Source organism: Balaenoptera physalus, assembly GCF_965194825.1.
Source record: "Balaenoptera physalus genome assembly, chromosome: X".
Taxonomy (NCBI): domain Eukaryota; kingdom Metazoa; phylum Chordata; class Mammalia; order Artiodactyla; family Balaenopteridae; genus Balaenoptera; species Balaenoptera physalus.
The window spans coordinates 85,651,972-85,675,669 of record NC_138903.1 but is presented as its reverse complement, the minus strand read 5'-3'; the positions used below and the strand labels follow the sequence as shown (position 1 = coordinate 85,675,669).

The 23,698-nt window shown below is 35.0% G+C and overlaps 1 protein-coding gene across 7 annotated transcripts in view; it reads right to left on the bottom strand.

Moving 5' to 3' along the window:
- DIAPH2 (diaphanous related formin 2) overlaps positions 1–23,698 on the bottom strand; it is an 865,471-nt gene that overhangs the window by 776,603 nt on the left and 65,170 nt on the right. For all 7 annotated transcript variants that reach the window (XM_082447366.1, XM_082447367.1, XM_082447365.1 and 4 more), the window contains 2 exons: positions 23,238–23,414; positions 4,846–4,950 (listed from right to left, as the gene is read on the bottom strand). In XM_082447366.1, the coding sequence (XP_082303492.1) occupies positions 4,846–4,950; positions 23,238–23,414 (282 nt within the window). The remainder of the gene's footprint in view (positions 1–4,845; positions 4,951–23,237; positions 23,415–23,698) is intronic.

The following is a 23,698-nucleotide window of genomic DNA, read 5'->3' as shown; positions in this document are numbered from 1 at the left end:
TTCTACCATATTTCAAAAATGTGTAAAGTCTGCAGAATAAAGATTCCCACATAAAAGATTATTACAACTTGAGGATTTTTTTTTTTTAATTTTCTGTAATGGGCTTCTCAGCTAGTGCAGTGTAAACATCAAGTTATGCAAGATTAAGTGTAATCAGGCATCAGATATTTTATCAGCCCACAACCCCTCAAAAAAATTATCACAAGAAAATCGAATTTTTTCCAAACGTTGCTTTTTTTTCTCTTTCCTTATTTTAACAGGTATACTATTAAGGTTGAAATTATGTATTTTAGAATATAAATGTTGCATTTAAAGTCATGCATTGTTAATAAATAAACTTTAGGTTGAAAACTGGAATATTTTATATTGTTATGAATTTAAGGTTTAAAATATTGTTTTATATTATACTTGAAAATTACAAAGCAGATAGATTGCTTATGATTCTAGTTTTCTAGGTCATCCTAGAATTTCTATTATAAGAGCACAGTTTTGTATATAATGCGAAGACAAAGAAGTAGTTTGTATTTAAACATAGTTATTCATAAGGAGGAAACAGTTCAAAAATTACAGCCTCGACTGAGCTTTTCTAATGGTTAAGAGAAAAGAGAATTTCTGAGAATTTGTGTTTAAGAAAGCAAGAAGTAAAATCATAGTCCTAAAACATATTTTTATACTAAAATCCAATCTAAATCATTGTTATCAGTTTCCTACACTTGCATATCAAGCAATGTTCAAAAAAGACCTAATCCACAATAGAAAACCATTAATCTGATAGCAGTTATTATCACTATGTGCTCTGTTTTTCAGCTAGTACTTTAAAAATAAAAATCAAATATAATTGAAATCCCAATAAGAATTCTAAGTTTAACAGGATACTGCAAGATACAAAAAGATAATGACAGTTTCCCAGTAAATTATTTCAGAGGAATCCATGGATCTCCAAATAGAGAAGCAGCTTTCTTAAATATTCATTCAACAGACTATTTACAGGCAGTGATTATTTAGTTGAATAAAAGCTTCTGTGGTGCCATTAACCGCCTTCTGAATTGAAAGATATGCTATTGACCTAAATTATTTCCTCCCACCAAAAAGACAGAGATCTTATTTGTCCCTTGTTTATTTAGCACAGACACGAAACTAAAAAAATAAATGCAAGCCTCTTAACAATTAAGGCAGGTCTATATTCGGTGAAACGACCAGAATACGGCCCATTTAATGCTTCATTCCATTGCAAAATGATTGCATTTAGCTAAAGCACATACAACAAAGAGATTAGATGAGACAAGGAAAGCTAAAAGAAACTGGTCTGGTCATGTTTGGGTTCAATTGTTTCACCATATCTAGGTGATGCCTCGAAAAGACCTGAGAAAGAAAATATCTGATAATGGCAAAGGCAAAACCATTAATATATGTATACACACATACAAATAGATATACTACAGCTCTCAAATGCTTATTATATGGGTCAATCTAAAAAAATGTAGAGATGTATTTGGTATCACTATTTTGAATTATTTCCTATTGAGAGTTTTTTAAATCAATGATACCTTTCCATGTATCTTCATGAAATATAATTTTACATATTTTTAAATCTCAACTTCAAAGATTGCGATTTAAGTTAGAAATAAACTAGTTTCTTAATATTCTCATAAGGACATTGACATCTGACAAACTAATGTTAGGATTTCAGTGACTAATTTTTCCTCATAAATGTCTATATAGGCTGTTAAAAAATAACATGCAACATTCCCTCTAAATCACTGATGTCTTATGCCTCTCAGGATTATGAATTGATATGACAATGTTGCAATATTAAAAAAGCTTGGTTTTCCATTTCTGAAAACATATGTTCGTGTTTTGAAAACAAAGGCTCTTCCAGATTACATGTGGCCAAATTATCTACACATACTAACTACCCTAGATCAGGTCCATAACCGCACTTGCTACAATGAGCAAATGAGTACAGCTCCAGCAGAGAAGAGGCTCTTTTCCGCTCCCTTAAAGTCCATTCATCACTGACAGAGTTACTCAAGCTACTTTTTCCTTCGCATTCACACAACTTAACATTCTCTACTAAGGAACTTGAAAAGGAAAAAAAAACTAAGCAATAGTTTTCATCACTATCTTTCAATTTCCTTTATATTCTCTTATTCCAGGCTAATTTTGGCATAGTCAATTACACAATAAAAGACTCTCCTTTGCTTTAGAAACAGGTTTTGAGCCCAAACCTGTGTATTAGTTTCATGTTGCTTTACTGTCCTTACCCACAAACCCAGAAGAATGACCGACGTCTCTTATTGAGCTCATATTTTATTTGTTTTTCAATTCCATACAAAATGACTAATGCAGGTGTTAAAGGTGGAAATGTACAATTTATGTTTAAATTTAACTATAATTTTCACACATTTTACATATGACTATAAGACATTTTTCCACCACGGACTCCAGTCCTTAACTTGGCTTTTACTTCAAGATGAAAGTTTTGGCTACTTGTAAAGCATTTTCATAAAGAAGTGGTTACAATCATATCTACTTTAAATGTGGAAACATTTTTAATCAGTGTATCAATATAATGAAAAAGTAAGCATAAAAAAGTATGACAAGCAAAGCATATCTAAAGCCTAATAAAAGACAGCAGGATGGAAACCTTGGTTACACATAGGTAAATGGGCATAGGTTAGGTTATAATTTATGCAAATTTTATTGTCATGATCACGAAGAGGTCAAAAGATAAGAGGACGGTTTGTCACTGAATGGCATCCCTATCACCTTCAAAAGGAAATCACATATGCAATTTCCTTTGTTTTCGCCACAGAAAACACAGCACTAATGAATGTCTCCCCAAAGTGAGAAAGCTTTAAAGCATGCTTATCAAGAGGCTTTCTTGCATCATAATATTTGGTCCATGAAAAATATTTGCAAATAAAATGTATAACCTTAGAGCTCTAATGAAAGTTCTGTACACACATCAGGTGCTCCTCTGTGTGCTAAAGGAAGCAAATAAGGATCACATACTAAATAGTTATAGCACTGATTTTGAGCCTAACACCTTAAATATAGTATTTTCATGTCTTTTGAGAAACATTCAATTTCCATGTTTCAAATAAAGCAATTCTAGAGAGCTCATCCAATGTTTACCCAAAGTTTAGCATTTCAGTCTTAAAAATGAGTCTATAAATTAAAAGTGTGCATCTCTCTGGTCAGTTGAAGAAGAAACAATAGGATAAGTGAAAACAAGCTCTACATAGAGATAGAGTCGATATCAAAAGGTTAAGGAGTAAGAGCTTCATACAATCTTGATTATATTCAGTCCCACTTACACAAACAAAAACAACAACAAATGAGCCAGAAACACTAACAAAATCTTATCATTAAAAACACCATATAATTAGTCATGTATTATTATCTGTACTTTGCACTCAGAGTTAGCTATATAGATTTACTAGTGTATTTGCCTTTAGGTATTTGAAAAATAACATTGAATGTACACCCTGCACTTCCTAAAGCATTTTACTGTGAACAATAAGCTGAGTACAAAAATGAGGAGATTCATCAGAATTTCAAAGCAAAACCCTATGCCTCACCTAATTCTATTGAAAACGATGCTCATGGCAAATTTCACTTATCACTTGAAACATATTTCTGCCCTTGGATACCAGAAGCAAATTAAAAAACATGCTGTTGCTCTGCTCTGGCAGAGCTGCAATGCGTTACGTTTAAATAGTTCAGCATTCAGATTTAGCTTGCTTGAAGTACAATATGGAATCAATACAATTGTAGAATTCAGGGCAAAATGCATCAGTAATTGCCACTGCAATTACTGTACTGAAATAGCATTAATAGGATAGCCAAATAACTTTAGAACATATTTTTCCACTGAAGAGCTATTTTATTCAATGGTCAGGTTTTTAAATTTAAAATATGTATGTCTTAAATGTAAATGTGTGTGTGTGTGATATACATATTACACAAACATAAAATCACTGTGTGTGATACATATATATATATACATACACACATGTATATAATATATACAAACATAGTGATGTTATGAACTCTAAATGTGAAAAGCTTCTTCTTTACAGAAATGTAAAAGATATATTTCACCATTTCAAAAAATACATTTTTTCTTACAAAAATAAATCAAACCTGAAGACTATTTTTGGAAGCACCTTAGGAAATGAACAAAGCAACACATTCCATTAAAACACGAAGATCTTCCTGCTAAAGACAAGTCTTTTCAATGAATCCTACTTTCAAGTCTTTTGAGACTCGCACAGATTTCATTAAAGCTCCTATTAAACACCCTTCTTTATGTTAAATTTAGCTGTACAATAACAATTGTGAGGTAGTTTACATAGTTAGCATCACAGAAAACAATGAAAAAAACCAAAACTGCTTATTAAAAACATTGCTAAAAATTTCATGCAAGCAGATACTGGACATATAGCTTTAATGTAAACTTAGTTAAATCTTGTGACTAGGCTATGTTTGTATCTTCTCCCTCAAAATCTGAAATGTTCATGTAACAAACTGTGTATTAAGTGGAATACCTGCAAATTGCTGTCATTTGTTAGTAAGTGCACAAAAACTCAGCCCCAAAACTTACTGGATTAACTCAGAGCCCTCTATCCTTAGTCTGTCTTGTTTATAAGAATGGAAGTCTCTCTAATTAAGAACAGTTTTGAAATACATACAAAATGTATTAAAGTACATGTATATGCTTCTTTTACGAAGTCTATATAAGTACATTGAGGCAAGAACTTGGAGAGCCAAGATTTGTTTCTTTTTAAGCAGATAACGCTAAGCTCATTATGTGGGTGCCGGGAGAGTCTCACTACTTACAGATTTGGCAGTAGCAGAAATATACTGGACGACCATCTCACGCTTGGTGGTAAAATCTTTGTTTCGTAAAGGAGCTTTTCGCTCTTCATTAAGGTTCATGTCCTCCTGTTAAAAAGAACATTTATTGTGAGCATTAGCAAATTTCTGCTTATGAGTTTCAAAAGTGATTAATAAATATTAAATAACAAGGTCCTACTGTATATAGCACAGGGAACTATACTCAATATCCTATAATAAACCATAAAGGAAAAGAATATGAAAAAGAATATATATATATGTGTGTATGACTGAATCACTTTGTTGTACGGCACAAATTAACACACCATTATAAATCAACTATACCTCAATAAAATAAATTTTAAAAAAAGAAAAAGAAAAAAATTAATAATTTTTGTCTTAAAATAGTAAGTCATGCTATGACTAACAACAACCATCATTCTTCTGGCTCCTTCACTATTATTTTTCACTCTACATACCATAATCTTGTATAAACTTCACCATATAATCATGGTTCATATCACTACCTACTCAATAAATGAGCAGAAAGAAAAAAAATTTTTTAACTATTCCATAGAATAAACTGGCAGTTTATAGCACAGATATACATCATACCCTAGCAAAGCTATTTATTTACACTGATAGCAAAAATAAACAGATAAACAAACACTTTACTATTTGGCATATGTTCTCGTAGGATCATTATCTAGAAGAGCAAATATGATTTGTAAATTAACAGGAAATATATAGCTACAATATGTCACTGAAGAAAGATTCATGAGAAGTTGCTGAATTTGGAAAAAAAAAAATCAGAAACATAGTTACCTGTATAGGGATAACAAAAACTACTCACTGTAGAGAAAAATATTGTTACAACAACACATTGTTTTGAGGTTCAATAAGCTTTAATTTGGTTGGAAATCTTCCTTTATATTGTGATACACACACATGTATAACATTTTCACTAGACAAATTATTTTTCTTCATTTTGAAACTCATGTTAACCCCTGCAACACATTAAGACAGGGGCCCCCAAACCCCCAGGCCACGGCCTGTTAGGAACCGGGCCGCACAGTAGGAGGTGAGCGGCAGGGGAGCAAAGCTTCATCTGCCGCTCCCCATCGCTGCCCATCACTCCCCATCGCTCGCATTACCGCCTGAACAATCCCCCACTTCCCTGTCCTTGGAAAAATTGTCTTTCACGAAACCAGTCCCTGGTGCCAAAAAGGTTGGGGACCGCTATATTAAGACACTCTTGAAGGGTCACAAAATCAAGTTGGAAAGGACTATGCTTCAAAAAGCAACATCAAATGAAAAGACAACCTACAGAATGGGTGAAAATGTTTACAAGTCATATGTCTGATAAGCGGCTTGTATACAAATTATAAAAAGAAGCCTTATAAGTCAACAATAAAAAGACAAATAACCCAAATACAAGTGGGCAAAGGATTTGAATAGATATTTCTCTAAAGAAGATATACAAATGGCCAATAAGCACATGATGTTCAACATCATTATTCATCAGGGAAATGCAAATCAAAATCACAGTGAGATAACATTTCACTCCCACCAGGATGGCTATGACAAAAAAGATAATAACAATTGTTGGTGAGGATGTGGAGAAATTGGAACCCTCACACACTGCTGGTGAGAATGTGAAATGATGCAGCCACTTTGGAAAATAGTCTAGCAGTTCCTCAAAAAGTTATACTTAGAGTTACCACATGACTCAGCTTATACCCAAGAGAAATGAAAACATCTGTTCACACAAAAACTTGTACATGGGGACTTCCCAGGCGGTCCAGCGGTTACAACTTTGCCTTACAATGCAGGGAGTGCAGGTTTGATCCCTGGTCAGGGAGCTAAGATCCCACATGCCTCAGGGCCAGAAAAACAAAAAACATAAAACAGAAGCAATATTGTAACAAATTCAATAAAGACTTTAAAAATGGTCCACATCAAAAAATCTTTAAAAAAAAACAAAACAAAACAAAACTTGTACATGAATGTTCATAGCAGCAGCAGCAAGAGTGGAAACAATCCAAATGTCCATCAAGTGATGAATGGATAAACATGTCATATGTCCATGCAACTGAATATTATTCAGCTACAAAGAGGAATGAAGTACTGATACATGCTGTAGCATGGATGAACCTTGAAATCGCATTATGCTAAATGAAAGAAGCCAGTCACAAAAGGCCATATATTATAAGATCCCATTTATATTAAATATCCAGAACAGACAAATCTATAGAGACAGAAAGTGGATTAGAGGTCGTCAGGGGCAGGGTAAGGGGGGATGGGAGAATTGGGGTGTGACTGCCGACAGATATGGTGTTTCTTTTGGGGGTGATAAAAATGTTCTAAAAGTGATTGTTGTGATGGTTGCACAGCTCTTTGAATACATGAAAAAAACACATTGAACTGTATAATTTAATAGGATGAATTTTATGGCATCTGAATGGTATCTCAATTTTTTAAAAACAGAAAAAGAAATCAATATTTTTATCCCTTTACTTGCTTAGTAATTCTAACATTACTATTTTTTAATCAAGTAAACTAATAGGCAAACAAAGAAAAATACTAAAATTATTTTAAAGATTCATATGTGAGAATGTGGGGGAAAAAACAAAGGATACATAAAAAGTAATCAAACGGCATCAATTGAATAGTAACTCCAATGACAGCAAGAATCTCATGATCTATAGTTGTACCCACTGCAGTGACTCCTATGATGATTAATTCACAATCAATACTTGTAAATGTCATGTATATATGCCTATCCCCCGTCCCAATCACCTCCATCACTGTCTCTACCTATCTACCTTTCCTGTCTTATCTCCTTATTTCTCATTTGTATATCCCACTTGTTAATGCCTTACTTGAAGGCAGGCTCTCTTTCTCTGACTAGATCTAGCATTGTTGAATCAAAGTAGAATCACAGAAACGAGGCTGGATAGCACTTTATAAAGTCCACAGACACTCATCTACGTTCTGTGTCAACTTCAGCTAACAGGGTACTCACTACCTCTACAGGCAGCCCAGCCCATTATAGGGCAGTTTATTTTTGCCAAGTTTTTCTCTGGAGGACTGGATCTGAAATACATACAACAAAATATTAATATCATATTAAGGTGGAAAGACTGTGTCGTTAGTTTTTCTCCTCTACTTTCTAAATTTTGGATCACTTATTTCCTGAACACATACCATGCACCATGCACTATGCTAGACTGGGTAGGGAATGCAAATTTGAAAGAGTGCTTGAGCCCACAAATTAAATGAGTTATTATTTGTGAAGTACTTAGAACAATGCCTGATACTTAGTAAATGCTGTATTTGTCTGTTAAATAAATAAAAATAAATGATTCATGGTCTAGTAGGGAAGACAGACATGCAATCAAATCATTATAACAGAGGCATGTAGAGGATGTTTGGGGAACACAGAGGATAGATGGGAAGGTCAGCAAAGAAGTCTTCATCAGGATTTGGGTCTTGAGAAAAATCTGAGTGAAGGCCAAGAGACTAGCTACCAGACCACAGTGGGCTTCTGTCATGGTTGGCTGCCCAATAGCATTTGAACATGCCCTCTACATTTTAAACACTCTCCTAGTGTCAGCCCCATCAAGGAAGAATCCATAAAAACCACATTTGTCGGTCTCCCTTATAACTAGAGTACAGGTAAGGTGGCTTAGTTTCTACCCATGAAATTCATGCATAGGAGATGTAGATTCAGAACTATGTAAGGGAGCAAGCCACGAGTAAACCACCTGTTTCGCTGGTACAGGTGACAACAGAGATGACGTGGTTATGGAATTGATGGCAGCAGACGTGTCTTTTTCATCACAACAGTTTGACAAAATGGTTCTGGGGTGGCAACAGTTCCTTCATCAGATATTTCAGTTGTGTGGTTCTGGAAGTTATTCCTATAATAATGTTACCTGGAGCCTGTTTTGCAACCCTCCTGATTCGTACCTCTTAATATATATGTGTGTGTGTGTGTGTGTGTGTGTGTGTGTGTGTAGATATATATATATATATATATATATATATATATATATATATATATATATATTTTATTTAAAGTAGCCAGAATGAATTCTCTTATGTTTAATAATTTGGGCTATTGAAGTAATTCAAGTAACTAGTGATAAGAGTCCGAACTAAGAGAGATGATAGTCAGATTGGACAGGGGAATAAACTAAAGGAACATGTAAATGTTACATGAAGGCAACATTCTCTCCTTCAAGCTAAAGTATACCTACCAGTTTCAACCTATCTTCGTGTGACATGGCTCAGCGTCTCTCTCAAATACTCTGTGGTTTGATAAATCCAAGGAAGGAAAGGACTTCCACGTCCTTCATCTTGAAATACTATACCTCTATTAATTCAGCTTCAGATTTTATGGCTTTATTGGCAAGTACATCATTCTGCTGACTCATATTGTGTTTGTTTCCATCAAAACCCCCTAAATACTGCTCATGTATGCTGGACTATGTCCCTACCATCTCATAACATTCTGGTTAAATTATAGTCTCCTGCAAATGTAGTTAGCATGAATCTGCATCGCAAGTAGAATCGACTCTGGAACGGTGACAAGATTGTATTTGTACACGTCACAGCCAGGCTTAAGAGTGTGGTAATGTCACCTTTGGCAGTCTCTAGGTAGAGAGTTTGCTCTCCTTCCAGTGACATTTCTCTGTTACCATGTACCTCTAATCCAATTTTTAATGGCATACATTGCTAAGATCATGCTATCAGACTAGAATCATGGAGGCAGGCAGAACATTAAGGGGAATATGGAGAATACAGACCTCAGAGGAATGTCAAGATTAATTGTGATCATGAACCCAAGCCTCGTGTATATTAACTAGCCATCAAAGAATGCTAGCTATTAGTATTATTATCACTTCCCTGGTCTCATTTCTTTTTTTTTTTTTTCCTGTAAATGGCCTAGACCCTTTTTTTTTTGTTTTATTTTTGTTGGAGTATAGTTGATTTACAATATTGTATTAGCCTCAGGTTTACAGCAAAGTGAATCAGTTACACATATACATATATGCACTTTTTTTTTTTAGATTCTTTTCCCATATAGGCCATTAGAGTATTGAGTAGAGTTCCCAGTGCTATACAGCAGGTTCTTATTAGTTATCTATTTTATATATAGTAGTGTGTATGTGTCAATCCCAATCTCCCAATTTATCCCTCCCCCACCCATATTCCCTGGTAACCATAAGCCTGTCCTCCACATCCATGACTCTACTTATGTTTTGTAAATAAGTTCATTTGTACCCTTTTTTTCTTTTTTACCACTTTTCATCTTACCCCTTAGGTTTGAATGATGCAAGCTTGTTTGCAGTTTTTCTACATACACTATGCTGTTACACACTTCCATTACTTTGTTCATGATACTGTTCTCTCTGCCTAGAATGCTGTCAACTTCAGCACCCTCTTCATCTATTAACCCCCATCTTATCCCACCTCACCGCACCCCACCACACCCAAATCCATAGCGGGTTAACTCATGTACTTCTGCTAATTCTTCAGATTTCCCCCAAAGCACCTCATTTAGAAATGACTATCTTCATTCTATTCTTCCATATTAATTTCCTATATTGTATCAATATAAGCTAACTGAGGGCAGAAACTGGGTTCTTTTTCTCTTTGTATTTCCAAGCAAAGAGTATGCATGCCTGGAATGCACCAGGCATTTAATAAATATCAGTTGAACCAATGTGATATTTAGGAGCTTTTCTCTAAATATTTTAATTTGCTTTACAGCCACAAACATTTTTTATACCTATAAATCTGCTGCATAGGTTGATTGGGACTAGGTAGCATTCACATGAACAGAGGAGACCATAATGACTCATCTTATTTTTACAGAAAGAAGCAGCATACTACTAATTAGGCAGCTAATACTTCCAAATCATTAACTCCAGCTTTATAATACAATCATAAAACTAAATAGAGCAATACTCATAATTCAATATTAATTCTAAAAAATGTAATTGAGTATGGAACTACCTCTAAACACACTGAGTTTTTATTTTTTAATTGAAATATAGTTGATTTACAATGTTAAGTTTCAGGTGTACAGTAAAGTGATTCAGTTATATATATATACACACACACACATAAATATTCTTTTTCAGATTCTTTTCCATTATAGGTTATTATAAGATATTGAGTAGAGTTCCCTGTGCTATACAGTAGGTCCTTGTTAATCATCTATTTTATATATAGTAGTGTTAAACACACTGAGTTCTTATAGTACTCAAAACACAAAAGCAAGCTTTTAGTGTATTTAACATTTAGTTAGTACTTCCACAGTACATGAGAAGAATGTGGTATTTTGTAATTTAAAAAATGCTGAAGTAAATAACTGACCACTTATATTTGTATTATATTTGTATCAAGCCATATCTGTAAACACTAAACCATTTTTTCTCCTACCACTTATGCCATGATGCAATTTTCCCATTATAGACAAACTCCTTCACTTCTTCAGCAAATACACATTGTATTCTTAAAGTTATAACTGAGAAGCCGTATAAGAATAGAGTCAAATGAGAAGGTTAAAAGTTGAACCAGCTGCCTATTCATTCATTTGTACTCTCTTTCATTCATTCATTCTCATTCTCTCTCTCTTTCTCCCTCTCACCCCCCAGTAAATCTTTAAACAGGTGACAGTACAATTTTTTAAATTTTCTCGTGTCCTAATATCATTTTCTATTTTCCTAACCCTTCCACTGTTTTCCTCACTTGCTTTATGAAAGGTAAATGTCAACCGTTTGTTTTTACATCTTTTCCTCCTCTATAAGAGTAATACTTGCTCCTTCTTTCTATACAGTTGCTAAAAATGTCTATATATTTTCTATAAAGTAACTGTTTCTGTTTCTGCAACATGCATTGATCCCAGTTTAAGGCTGGATTTTCCACTCACTGTTTTTAAATCTGAACTTGACTTCACCATCAAATGCTTGCCCTCTTCCTTCTGCTTCTCAATAGTAATTATTCAAGTATTCTTTAACTTCTATCTCGAGGGGACCTGTACCCCTGAAAAGAATAAACTAATGATACCCTAGTACCTAAAAATATACCCTAGCATGAACAGCAATTATAGTTATCTTTGATTATTTTAAGATTATAAATTAATGGATTTTTACATTTATTTCTTTATTCTTTTCTAAAGAAACGTTCATATAAAGATATGCTCTATAGATAATTCCTCTACTAGAACTAGAAAGGACAGAACATTTCTTTTTAAAATTCCAATAAAAGCATCAGGAATTTTCTACATAAGTAAATAAATGGCCAATTGTACCTGGTATTAATTAACTACCTCATGTCTTCAAATGATCCAGTTAAGTTTACCTATATAGACTGTAGCGGCATAACATATAGAAGTTTATATGGAAAACAAAGTTAAAAGGGGAAAAAAAATTGTCCAAATACATTATCTCTACAAATGGTATGGAGCCAAAAGCCGGGGGCAAGCAAGCATGAAATTAAGTGAATGTTACTGAGTACTGCACAAAAAGTCTTCAGCTATTTCTACTTTCAGGGCCTATTGGAGGAAACTACAACTATGAACACCTACATATACCTCTTCACCATCAAGAAGGTAAATTCAGAACATCTATTTAGCTATTAGGAAACCCAAGTATTATTTTCACTCTCCCATAATCCTTAATCCTGAGCTCAACATGGAACCAGTGTCCAGAGTCCAAAGATTACATAAAGGATCCACTGTGGTTTGTGAAATATTGATGTTTACTCAAAATACAAGAAAATAAGCTTCAATATTTAACATGAGAATAACACTGAATGAAGCCCTCACTGGATCCACAGGTCCAAATGGTACATGAGGTATCTCAAGGGAAGAGTGGGGTATTCACAATGTATATTTTTTCACTGTCAGTGTACTGCAACGTACTGCAGTTTACAAGTACCTGGTTAAGTGGACTTACAGGCTATTTTACCTAGTTTTAACTAAGTCAACCCTCAAAACAACAACAAAATAGAAAAGTAGCTTTAAAAGATTCTTGCAAAGACAACAGATTGAGGATAATAAGATAATACCAATAATGCAAGTACAGGGGAACAAGAAAATACTAGACTGTTATATCTCCTACTCATAAGTCTGAGCCTTTCATCAGTCATATCATATGATAAAAGTAATAAAAATATAAGGCTGATAAGAAGCTGGTCCCACAAGATTAAAAATTAGTAAGGTAACTATCTGAAATATGCATGTATATCAATTATCACTGATGACTCTCATTTTATGTGCATATTGCACCTTAAAAATATTAGCTAATGATAGTATAAAGCTACCTCAAACTTGCAGACCATTTAAAATCCAAACATCTAGACCATGAGGAAAGCTTTTTCGATTTTCTCAGCAATAATTAGAATCATGTGATATGCAATCCAGTACTTAGTGAAATTTTGTAAACTTAATGACACACGTTTAGAAGACTCTTTTGAATGTTTTCTTTCTTTAATAGCAAAAGACAAAAGGTCCCATGACACTGGGGGAACACTTGGTAGAAGCAGCTGAAATAATACATGCAAAACAACATGGCAACAAACTAAAACACATTCCTTTGTCAGCAAATACTGTCAGAAGACACATAGAAATCATTGCTGAAAATTTGCTAAAACAAGTATTAGAAAAATTACTCAGTGCAGGAGGTTTATCATACAGCTGAATGAAAATACAGCTGTTTTTTCTTTTAAACAACTCAGCTTATATTATTTGCTAGATTGTTCCAATAATGAAATATAAAAACTACTTTTCTTTGAGTTGCTAATGGAACAATCTAACAGAGAAAACATATTGCCAAAATAAATGATTTATTTAATAAAAGGATGTTTTATGAAAAAACTGTAAGCGGGAAGCATTCCTGAGTAAGGAAGGTTAGCCCACATATAAAATTCAAACCATTGCAAGAAAGAAGTTGAAATCAAAATACACACAGTGGTATGCAGAGTCAAGAATGTAGGTGTTTTTTGTTGTTTTTTATAAAAGCAAGATATTTCAAATACTGTAGAATATTTATAATATTTTAAAATGAGACAGGAAGTGAGCATGAAAACATGTATCTTACAGAGAGATCTCCAGCTAGCTCATGACAAAGTATTTTAAAACTTCTGAAATTTCACATGACTTGGGCATTTTTCATTCACAAAAGGACAAGTAATCCCTTAAGAGTTAACAACTGATGAGAAAGTAACTGCTTTTCAAATGAACTTCATTGAAAAAGCCACACACTGGCAGACCCAACTGCCAGGTGGGTCTCCTTCACCCTTGCATGACTCACCTCTTCTTTCTTCTTCCGGGTATTAGGTATAATGTCTGCAGCGGACATGAGTAGACAAACATGGGGGCGGGGGTCTACACATTAAGTATGTGGAAGGAAAAGAGCCCATGTCCCTGATGACATCTAGTGAAGCCCGTTTTTTAAAGCCCATTTTGAACCAATTTATTCACAAATATAAAAATGCAACACTTCAGATTAGTTCCAAGAAAAACTGACCGTCATCAAGGGAGATGGAAATTTACCAGCCGTGGTTCAGCAGGAAACTTTTGCTTGATTCATGGATTGGACTGAGCAAAGTTAATACTATGATTTAATAAGTGTTGCTAATGATGTTCTCGTTCCACTTGGACCTATGCATCGTTGTCAGATTTATGTTTCAACTATAACAGACATTAAACCAAATATCAAAATAAAATGGACTCGGAACTAAACCTTCTAATTAGTCTCTTTTTTAAAACAAGACATAAAAAATAATGACACATTGACATTGCTCTCACTAAAAAGTTATTAATCGCGACAGCAAAGGCTTTTGCACCATTAATAAATAAAATAAACTCATTTTAAAAATCATTTTAAAATCTTGTTCATTGCATGTTTTTCTCATTCTTTTCTATGTCTGTATTTTATACATAGTACATACATATATGTATATATTTTATAAATAAAATATATTGGGGTTACTTGCTCAAATATATATATATTTTTTCTAACGGGATAGGAAATCAGAAAGTTTAGAGACTACTACACTAGTCCAGTGGTTGACACTTTTACTGTAAAGGGCCAGACAGTAAATGTTTTAGGCTTTGCGGGTCACAGGGTCTTTGTCACAACTACCCAACTCTGCAGTTACAGTGTAAAAGGAGCCATCAACAATATGTAAACAAATGGCTGCGGCTGCATTCAACAAAATTGCATTTATGAACACTGAATTTCAGATTTTCATGTGCCCTGAAACAGTCTTCTTTTGATTTTCTGCAACCATTTAAAAATATAAAAGCTATTCTTACCTTGGGAGTCATACAAAATAAAAACCTAGAGGCAGGGATAGTGTCTTTGTCATCTTTATGCTCCCCTGCACCTAACAAAGTATCTGGCATTCAGTAGAGAGTTGTCAAATAAACTTCTCCATGACACAGAAATATGTCTTTGCTTTTTCTTTTTTGTTTTCCAACAATTACACCTTACGTTCTGCTATATCACCTCTATCCTTGACAGCAGGGATTTTCCTTGAGTTGCTCTCTCTCTCTCTCTCTCCCCTCAGAACTTAGAACAGCACCTGGCATATAGAAGGCATTGGACTTTGATGAACTAAGTCATTCAAACTTTGCGAACACTTTAATGTCAAAAAATAAAGACTGAAAATTCAGAAGTGACACTGGGTTTCGTAGTATATTCAGATCTTCTCTGTTTCCTCCCTGAGCCCCTGTGCTGGCTTAAGTACTCACAGCAGCCTATTCACAGCTGTCCTACTACCATGGAAATCCTGTGTTTACTTGCTTGCCTCCCTGACTAAATTCTGAGCTCTCTGGGGGCAAGGGAGGAACTGGATTTATCTGTGTACCTGCAGCATGTAGCACACGACCTGGCACACTGCACATATCAAAACACAGTCGTGAAAATGCCTTCATGGCCAAAAACACTAGTGGAACTTTTCAAACAGAAAAAATACCTTAGGAAACATGTCTATGTACAAATCAAGAACAGAATCAGTGAATTGTGAAGTTTATCAGCTACAATCAGAGTAAATTTCCAAACCTAGTTCCCTTAATTCCTCTTCCTGGGACTTCTATCCTACTACTCCCTCATTTGTGAACTTTTGGTGAGAATTATATTTGGGAAGGAAATTTAAAAGTGACCCAGATTTAGTTAACTTTGAGACCTGTTTACAGGGTAAGTTTTGCTCCTCCTTTATATGCTTTACTTGGGAGTGTGTGTAAGAAAATAAAATGACTAGAAATGATGCTGATGTTCTCTCAGTCCAATGATACAGAGTAAGGATATTGGAAATATAAATGTACAAAATGGAAAGTAGGCTATCTAGATAATTTCTAAGGATCTAGCCATTCCTGAAAATTATTTCCATGCCTTATTATAGATTTTAAGACCTATGTTACCAATAACTTATTTTACAGTAACTTAACCTTTAATTAAAATTACTTATGCTGAGAGCACTAAAAGGTTCTCATCCAAGCTAACCAACTCCTAAAAGACTGATGTTGGGTGAGAAAGAAACCCATGACAGCAGTCAGGGGAAAACAAGGACAGCACCTGGGGTCCAAAGTCAAACAGGCTCTCAAAACTGATGAAAGGCAAAAGTGTGAGAACAAAATGAAAAGCTTTGGGATTATTTATGAGTTCTACCAGATGGAATATGGGGCAGATAATTTAATATTTACTGCATATGACTGTACAATCATTACATTATGCCCAAAATGCGAAATACATTCATGTAAATTGCTGAACAGAAAAAAAGTATAAAACATCACATTTGCATGTGGAATCATATATTAAACATTGCCTTTAATAACGGAAGTTGAAATAAAGTGTGCCTAGAAATTAATCATAAATCATAAATCATTAATCGTCACTAGCCTCATCTTTTGTATACAATTAAACTATTTAATTACCTATATTAAAACACAGTCCTTACTGACATATCTGTAGGACTCTAATGTGACCAACGCCAGCTGGACTTCCACTCAATAGATCCTGTACTAGGTAAAAGAAATTAAATTCCAACTTGAACTTCCAAGCCATCTCTGTATGTTTATTTTTTTAAGCTTAAAATGGAAATCCCCTATCCCCTAAGCAAAAAAAAAAAAAACAGTTTTAGAACAGTTGCATACAAAAGGGAAATAATATTCAAAAGGAAATGGACAGTGTCCAGACACATTTCTCTCCTTGCTCTAATTGCATTATTCAAAAATGAGCTATCGCTATTAAACATTTAATAGTCCTTAAGCAGTATTCTCAATGTACAAAGACCAGTTCAGTTATTCTCAGTAAGCTCAAAGGCTATGATACCTTAACATGTTGAATAGTTATTCAATTACAGCATTATTAATTTCCTTATATTTAAAGTGTAAGGGAGAAGATATTTCACCAGTCCTAATTAGAGACAATACAAAATGTCTCTGATTAACATGAAAAAGATGATAAATACGAACCTCATTCAAATTTGAATTTGGAGTTAAAGGTGATATGTAATATTACAATAGTTCAGTCATCTTTTAAAGTTACCCTCCCCAAAATGTGGAAGCAGTATTGTTGTCTTGGTCCTACTACCTTTACCCACTTGTGGAAGATTTGAAAACACGACTGGGCAGAAAAGGGGAACAGGAATCTTAAAGAGCCAAGTATAGTTTACCCCATGCAGGTAATTATAAAAATCATATAAAAACGAGTGAGGGTTTATTTTCCACTCCTGAAAGTTTTAATAAAAGAACCACTTTCTAATTTTCAATTAATAGGCAATGACCACACTCCAAGTACGAAATCCAGTTTTACAAACTACTGAAGACATGCTGATAATAAATAGCGTGCGCTCCATGAAAAAAGCAATCATCTAAAAGTTTCAAATTTGGAGCTTTACATCTGCCAGCAATAGCCATGGATACCCTTACTCAGAAGATCTGTCTATACTTGTTTCCTTGAGCAGCCACAATATGAAAAGTGGCATATCAATGCGTAGAACAGATGTCAGTGTCAATGGAACGTTAGTAATCTACTACCTCACTAGTAAAGTAAAACCTAACCATTCAGATCTTTCAGTTAACTGGACTCGTTCCAGGATTTTACTTGGCTATAATGTGTCAAGTGATGTTTAAAATGAGCTATTAGTAGTTAAATACAAGTTACAGTAATCAAATAAAAGAATTAATACTTTTTAAAAAATCTGTAGTAATTTCAGATTGAGCCCAACATTCCCCTATTATCTACATCTACAAACCTGTACAGAGAGAACTTCTGTTGACAAATATGATCCTCGGACATAACAAGAGTTTCAATTATCAGAGTAATAGAGGATTTATTTGAATATTGCCTTTCATTACTTAAGCCTTTCACCAAAAGTTTCACCAAAATATATCATCCCCCAGAAATTCCAAATAATAAATTATATTAGCAATTTTAACGTAATATATTTCTTGTCAAGCGTCTCATACTCTGTTACTGTCTATAATGTTGTGCTATTTTATGTAATTATTTTAAATGTTTCACTCCTCAAGGTATGCTATCCTAAAACACATACAAGGTGTTTAGGCCCAATGGTCTAAACATTTGTAGTACTCTAAAGTGTAAAAAGTCTGAAAACAGGAATAGCACAATGAAGGATGAGAATCAAGAGAGACAAGACTGTCACAATAGCCATCAAGTAGGACAAGTACATCTATTACATTATTTGTACATGGAAGGATGCCTACAAAGATTGAAATAAAAAAGGGAAATTTCATATCTGGAAATCTACTTCTGACGACTTAAGTGTCTTCTCCCAATCAACTTTGAAGATGGCATTTGAACAGTTTTCCAAAACTAAATTGTGGGCCTCTTTCTTTTCAATCGATGCTCTGTAAAAAGCAATAACTTGGAAAAAGACAACCTTCTGTCATCAATAGGAAACAATCCATCCATCTCGCTTTACCTGCGAGGCAATGTACCTCTGAGTTGCCTTCTACTTCCACTCAGTATGCGTGCAAAGAAAGTGTATTAATTTTACATTTAGCTTAAATAAAATATTATTAAAGATAGAGATTACCAAAATGCCAATTTTTTAGATTTTTATGTACTTAAATTTAAGCTCGAGCTCAGCCTCTTATTAGCTAAGGCAAGTTACAGAACCAATTTCTTTAGCCTCTCTCTAAGCTTTAATTTCCTTATCTGAAAAATGGAGTATAAGTATGTTGCCTACTTTGCAGCACTGTCACAAAGATCAGCTTAAATAATACATGTAAACTGTTCAGTTACATGCTGGGCCCAAGGGTGCACAGTAAATGAAAGCTGTGAAAATTCGTAAAATAACTTGTTCACTTAACCTGATTACAGACAAACTAAAGATAAGAAAGAAAATGCAAAATGTTCAATGTACAAGTAGACTTCTCTCAAAGAAGAGATACAACCCATAAAAAGTTTTTTATTGATCTTTTGTTGTTACTTTTAAGCAAATCATAATTGTCTGATTTCCTTTTCCAACATTCCCATGGAAGGAAAAATTCTCATTGGGGAAAATGTGGCACCAAGTTGTACCTTTCTTTAAGTCACATTTATGAATCCACAAGCAAATCTTTTTAAAAACATAACACATTTAAAGAGGAAAGGGGTAATTTGTTGATGAAACATAAGAATTAAAATTCAAACCACAAAACGGAAACATTGTAAAAGGTTTGAAAACAGTAAATGCTGTACACAAATTGAAAAACTTTATAAGTGCCAGGAATCATTTTTGCTTACAGCTATCATCATGTAAAAGGCATGTGTGTGTCACTGAAGCAAATGAAGAGGGTAGTAGAAGAAGATATCAAAGAGGTAAGGTGGGGATCAGATCATACGGAGCCTTACAGGCTCTTATAAGGATACTGGCTTTTGTACCCTGAGGGAAATAAGAAGCCATAGTAGAGATTTGAGAACCCAAGTGACATGACATTGTTCAGGTTTTAAAAGGGTAATGTTTCTGTGTTGAGAATATACTGCAGAGGGTCATGGTGGAAGCAGGGAGACCAATGAGGAACTGTGTTAGTCCTAATAGTTCTACCACTATTGTAGCAGCCTAGGTGAGGCTTCAACCAGTATGGGACCAGTGAAGGTGGTAAGAAATGGTCAGCTCTTGTAAGTACCGTACTTTGAAGAAAGAGTGCATGGGTTTCCTAGTCAATTGAATGCGGAATGTGAGAAAGAGAGAGCAGACAAAGACAATTCCAAAGTTTTAGGCCTGAGTAACTGAACAGATGTATATACCATCAACTGAGAAGGGGGAAACATTGGGAGGAGCAGGTTTGGAGGGGAATATCAACAGTTTGGTTTTGGATATGTTACTTTTGAGAAGTCTACTGACCAATCAGAGAGAGATGTCGATTATGAAGTTTGATTATGAGAGTCTGGAGTTCAGATACGAGGACTAAGCTGTAGATAAATTTGAGAATTGTGAGCATACCAATGGAATGTAAAGCCATAGTACTGGTTGCAATCACAAAAGAAGATAGTGTAGATAGAGAAGAGAACATGTCCAAGGACTGATCCCTGGGCCTCTCCAACATTTAAAGGTTGAGGACATAAAAAGGAATCAGCAAAGAAGACTAAAAAGCAGCAGCCAAAGAGACAGGAGGAAAACCAAATAAAGGGGGAGCAGGGGGCGATTTATGACCAAATGCATCACCTGCTGCTGATAGGTCAGTTAAGATGAGAACTGAAAACTGAACATGGGACTCAGCAGCATAAAGATCTCTGGTGACACTGATAAGAGCCATTTTGATGGAATGGTGGGATGGAAGCCTGGCTAGAGTGAGTTTAAGACAGAAAGTAAGAAGAGAGAAATCAGAAGAAGTGAATATAAACAAAATTATTAGGAGGTGTCTTCCTTCAAAGGAGAGTAAAAATACAGCGGTAGCAGGCAAGGGAGATAAGGTCATGAAAAAGTTGTAAAGTGAGATAGCACATTTGTATGCTGCTGGGAAGGGCAGAAGAGAGAGGAGAAAATGATTGGAGCAATGTCCTTGAGTAAGTAGGTCTAAAGGAATTGAATCTTGTACACAAATGGAAGGACTGGAAGATGAAAACTTCATCTATGGTGGTGACAGGTAGCAAGACTGCAGATACTCAAACTTAGGTAGATGTGGTGGTGAGAGTCTGTGGAAGTTCCCTTCTGATCACTTCAGTTTACTCAGTAAATTACGCAGTAAGCTCATCAGCAGAGCATAAAGATGGGTAAGAGTTCTGAGGACTGAGCAGCAAAGTAAAGGTGTGAAATGCCTTTATCGAGAAGCATCGAGAAGCACAGTGGAGGGAATGGAGTAGGGGCATATAAGATGACTGTGTGAAAACAGAAGGGCCTACTTGGGGCTTTGGAAAAGGAATCTGTTTCAGAATCATGAATAGAGCACCACTGGATTAGAACAGGCAAAACCTGGAGGACAGGAGGAAGACCAGATAGGAGGCTACTTTCGTAGCCCACGAGAAAAAGCCAGAGAGGGATACTGCCTAAAGTAGGGCAAGAGCATCTGGAGGACAACTGAGGAAACAGACGTAAAAGTCATTGCAAAAGCAGAACCAATGGGACTTGGAAAGCAATTCGAAGTGACTGAGAAAATGAATGGCGTGGAAGAAGGCCCGTAAGTGTTGCGCTAAAGTGAACCGGAGGGTGGCAATGCCACTGATAAACTAAAAGAACTATTTCACTACTGCAAAAATTAGTAATCGATTGGTCAGCTGATTAAAGGAGTAAGTATCATTTGAATGAAGTTTGAGTAAAGAGAAGAAGAGTTTAAAAAACGATTTAAAAGTTTGATTAATGTCAAAGAATGTTTGTTTCTGTCGTTGTTGGTTTGGGGTGATTAAGATAAGACAACTGAGTTTCAAATTGAGGGGCAACTGCAGAAAGAACAGAGCTTTATTTGCTAAAGGAAGGAAATGCAACAAACATTTATAAAATTATTTTTACAGAAAGTTTTATGCCAGGCACTATTCTAGGAATATCATCTCCTTTAATCCTAAAAATAACCATATGAAGTAGACCCTCTTATACCTTTGTTACAGTTATGGAAAATAAAGTGTAGAGAGGAGGTATCACCTTCACAGGGTAATGTGATTAATGGCAGAGCCAGAACTCAGCCTCAAGGCTGAATGACCCCAAAGTCCAAGCTCTTAACCACTACACAAACATGCCCTGTAAAATTAAGGGCCTGGAAAAGGTAATATAGGTTGTTTAGCTTCCGAGAAGAGTTTCAGAGCTATAGATCGCAGAGGTGGAATCATTCCAAAGAGTGACACAGTCCAAGGTGTAGTCATGCCTATAATTAGCTAAATACATGGACGCAAAGGTCAGAGTTCAGGAAACCAAGGAACTAAGGGCAACAATGCGATGCCAAGGTTATCAATGTAATAGCTGAAATCACCAAAACGAATAGCAAGGGAAGGGTCAAAAGGATAGCCAGATGCTATCATCATCATGGCTGGTCAGCAGATAATAGACTTTACAAGAGAAAGGGTTGTTGAAAGATGGTTCAAAGAATTTGACATAGAAGGAGCAGCAGGAAAGAGGGTATACCATAGTACTAGGAGGAAGGGCTGAAGAGAGTGGGAATGTTAGGACTTGTGACAAGGGAAAAGCTGGATGCCAGCTCTGGCTAGACCTTAACTCAAAATGAATAGAGATTCACAAAAAAAAACCTGCCATGATAAGTGGGACAGAATTAGAAATTAATGAATCATGAATCAGGATCTCCACTTCTCTGATCAAGCAAACCAATCCAAGATGGCCCAATGCCTCATCTCTCCCCTCTCTTGGTATAAACTGCTGAATAATCAAAATATTATATTTATTATCTAATATAAGAAATAATCTAGATCACAAGCTATAAAATATAAGAAGTGTGCTAGAAAATATAGATGGTATGACTGTTGATAATAGAACAAACTTGGAGGAATTTCTTCTGTCCCCTCTACTGTTTTGTTTTGTTTTGTTTTTTTACACTCTGTCCTCCCAACTCTATTTCATATACCTAACAAGATACTTTATATTGTTTTCAGAAAAGTGGACTTAGGCCTGTTTTGCTTTATAGAAACAGAAACACAAATTAGGTAGTTAAAAAATTGATTCAGTGTGCCACAGACTACTGAATACTAGAGAACAAAAATAAGTAAGACAGCCCCTGCTTTTAGGAGCTCATAGTGGAAGAGACAGACATATTATAGCTTAAAAAGACAGATGCTTTCGAAAACAGTTCTGTTGTATCAACAAGTTTCTGGTCTCTCCTTTATGTGATATAAACACAGTCCATACAAACAGCCCTACTTAAAACCCAGTGCTATTCTGGGCACATGCATTTTAAAATTACAACAAAATCAGGGGATCTAACTTACCATCATTTTTTCAAAGAGATCCAGTACTTCCTTTTCGGACAAATTCAAAGATCGTTCATCATATAATGGCTGAGCCGCTGGAAACTCACTCATCGCAACTTGAGAATCAATAGGATGTTGGATAAGAGGTTTTTCTTTTTTGACAGTAGATTTTCTAAAACTTGTAATTCGGTCACGCTGCAAACAGAAAAAAACAAGAAGCCCTAAGGAGGAGATCAAGAATCACGAACGAACATGAAGAACTGAAACATCAAAATAGCACTTAGGATAATATATATCATTATTGTCTTTTGACAAAATGTTATTTTAAGCAGCAAGCTCCAGTTAGAGATTGTACTATTTTGAAACCTTGAAGTAGCTCTGCAGCCGCAGAAATCTAGGGAGTGAAAAGTATTCCTCAAAAGTAAAACTTAGTCCCTTGTCATTTCTGTTCTGCACAGTAACTAGGTCAGAAAAGTCCG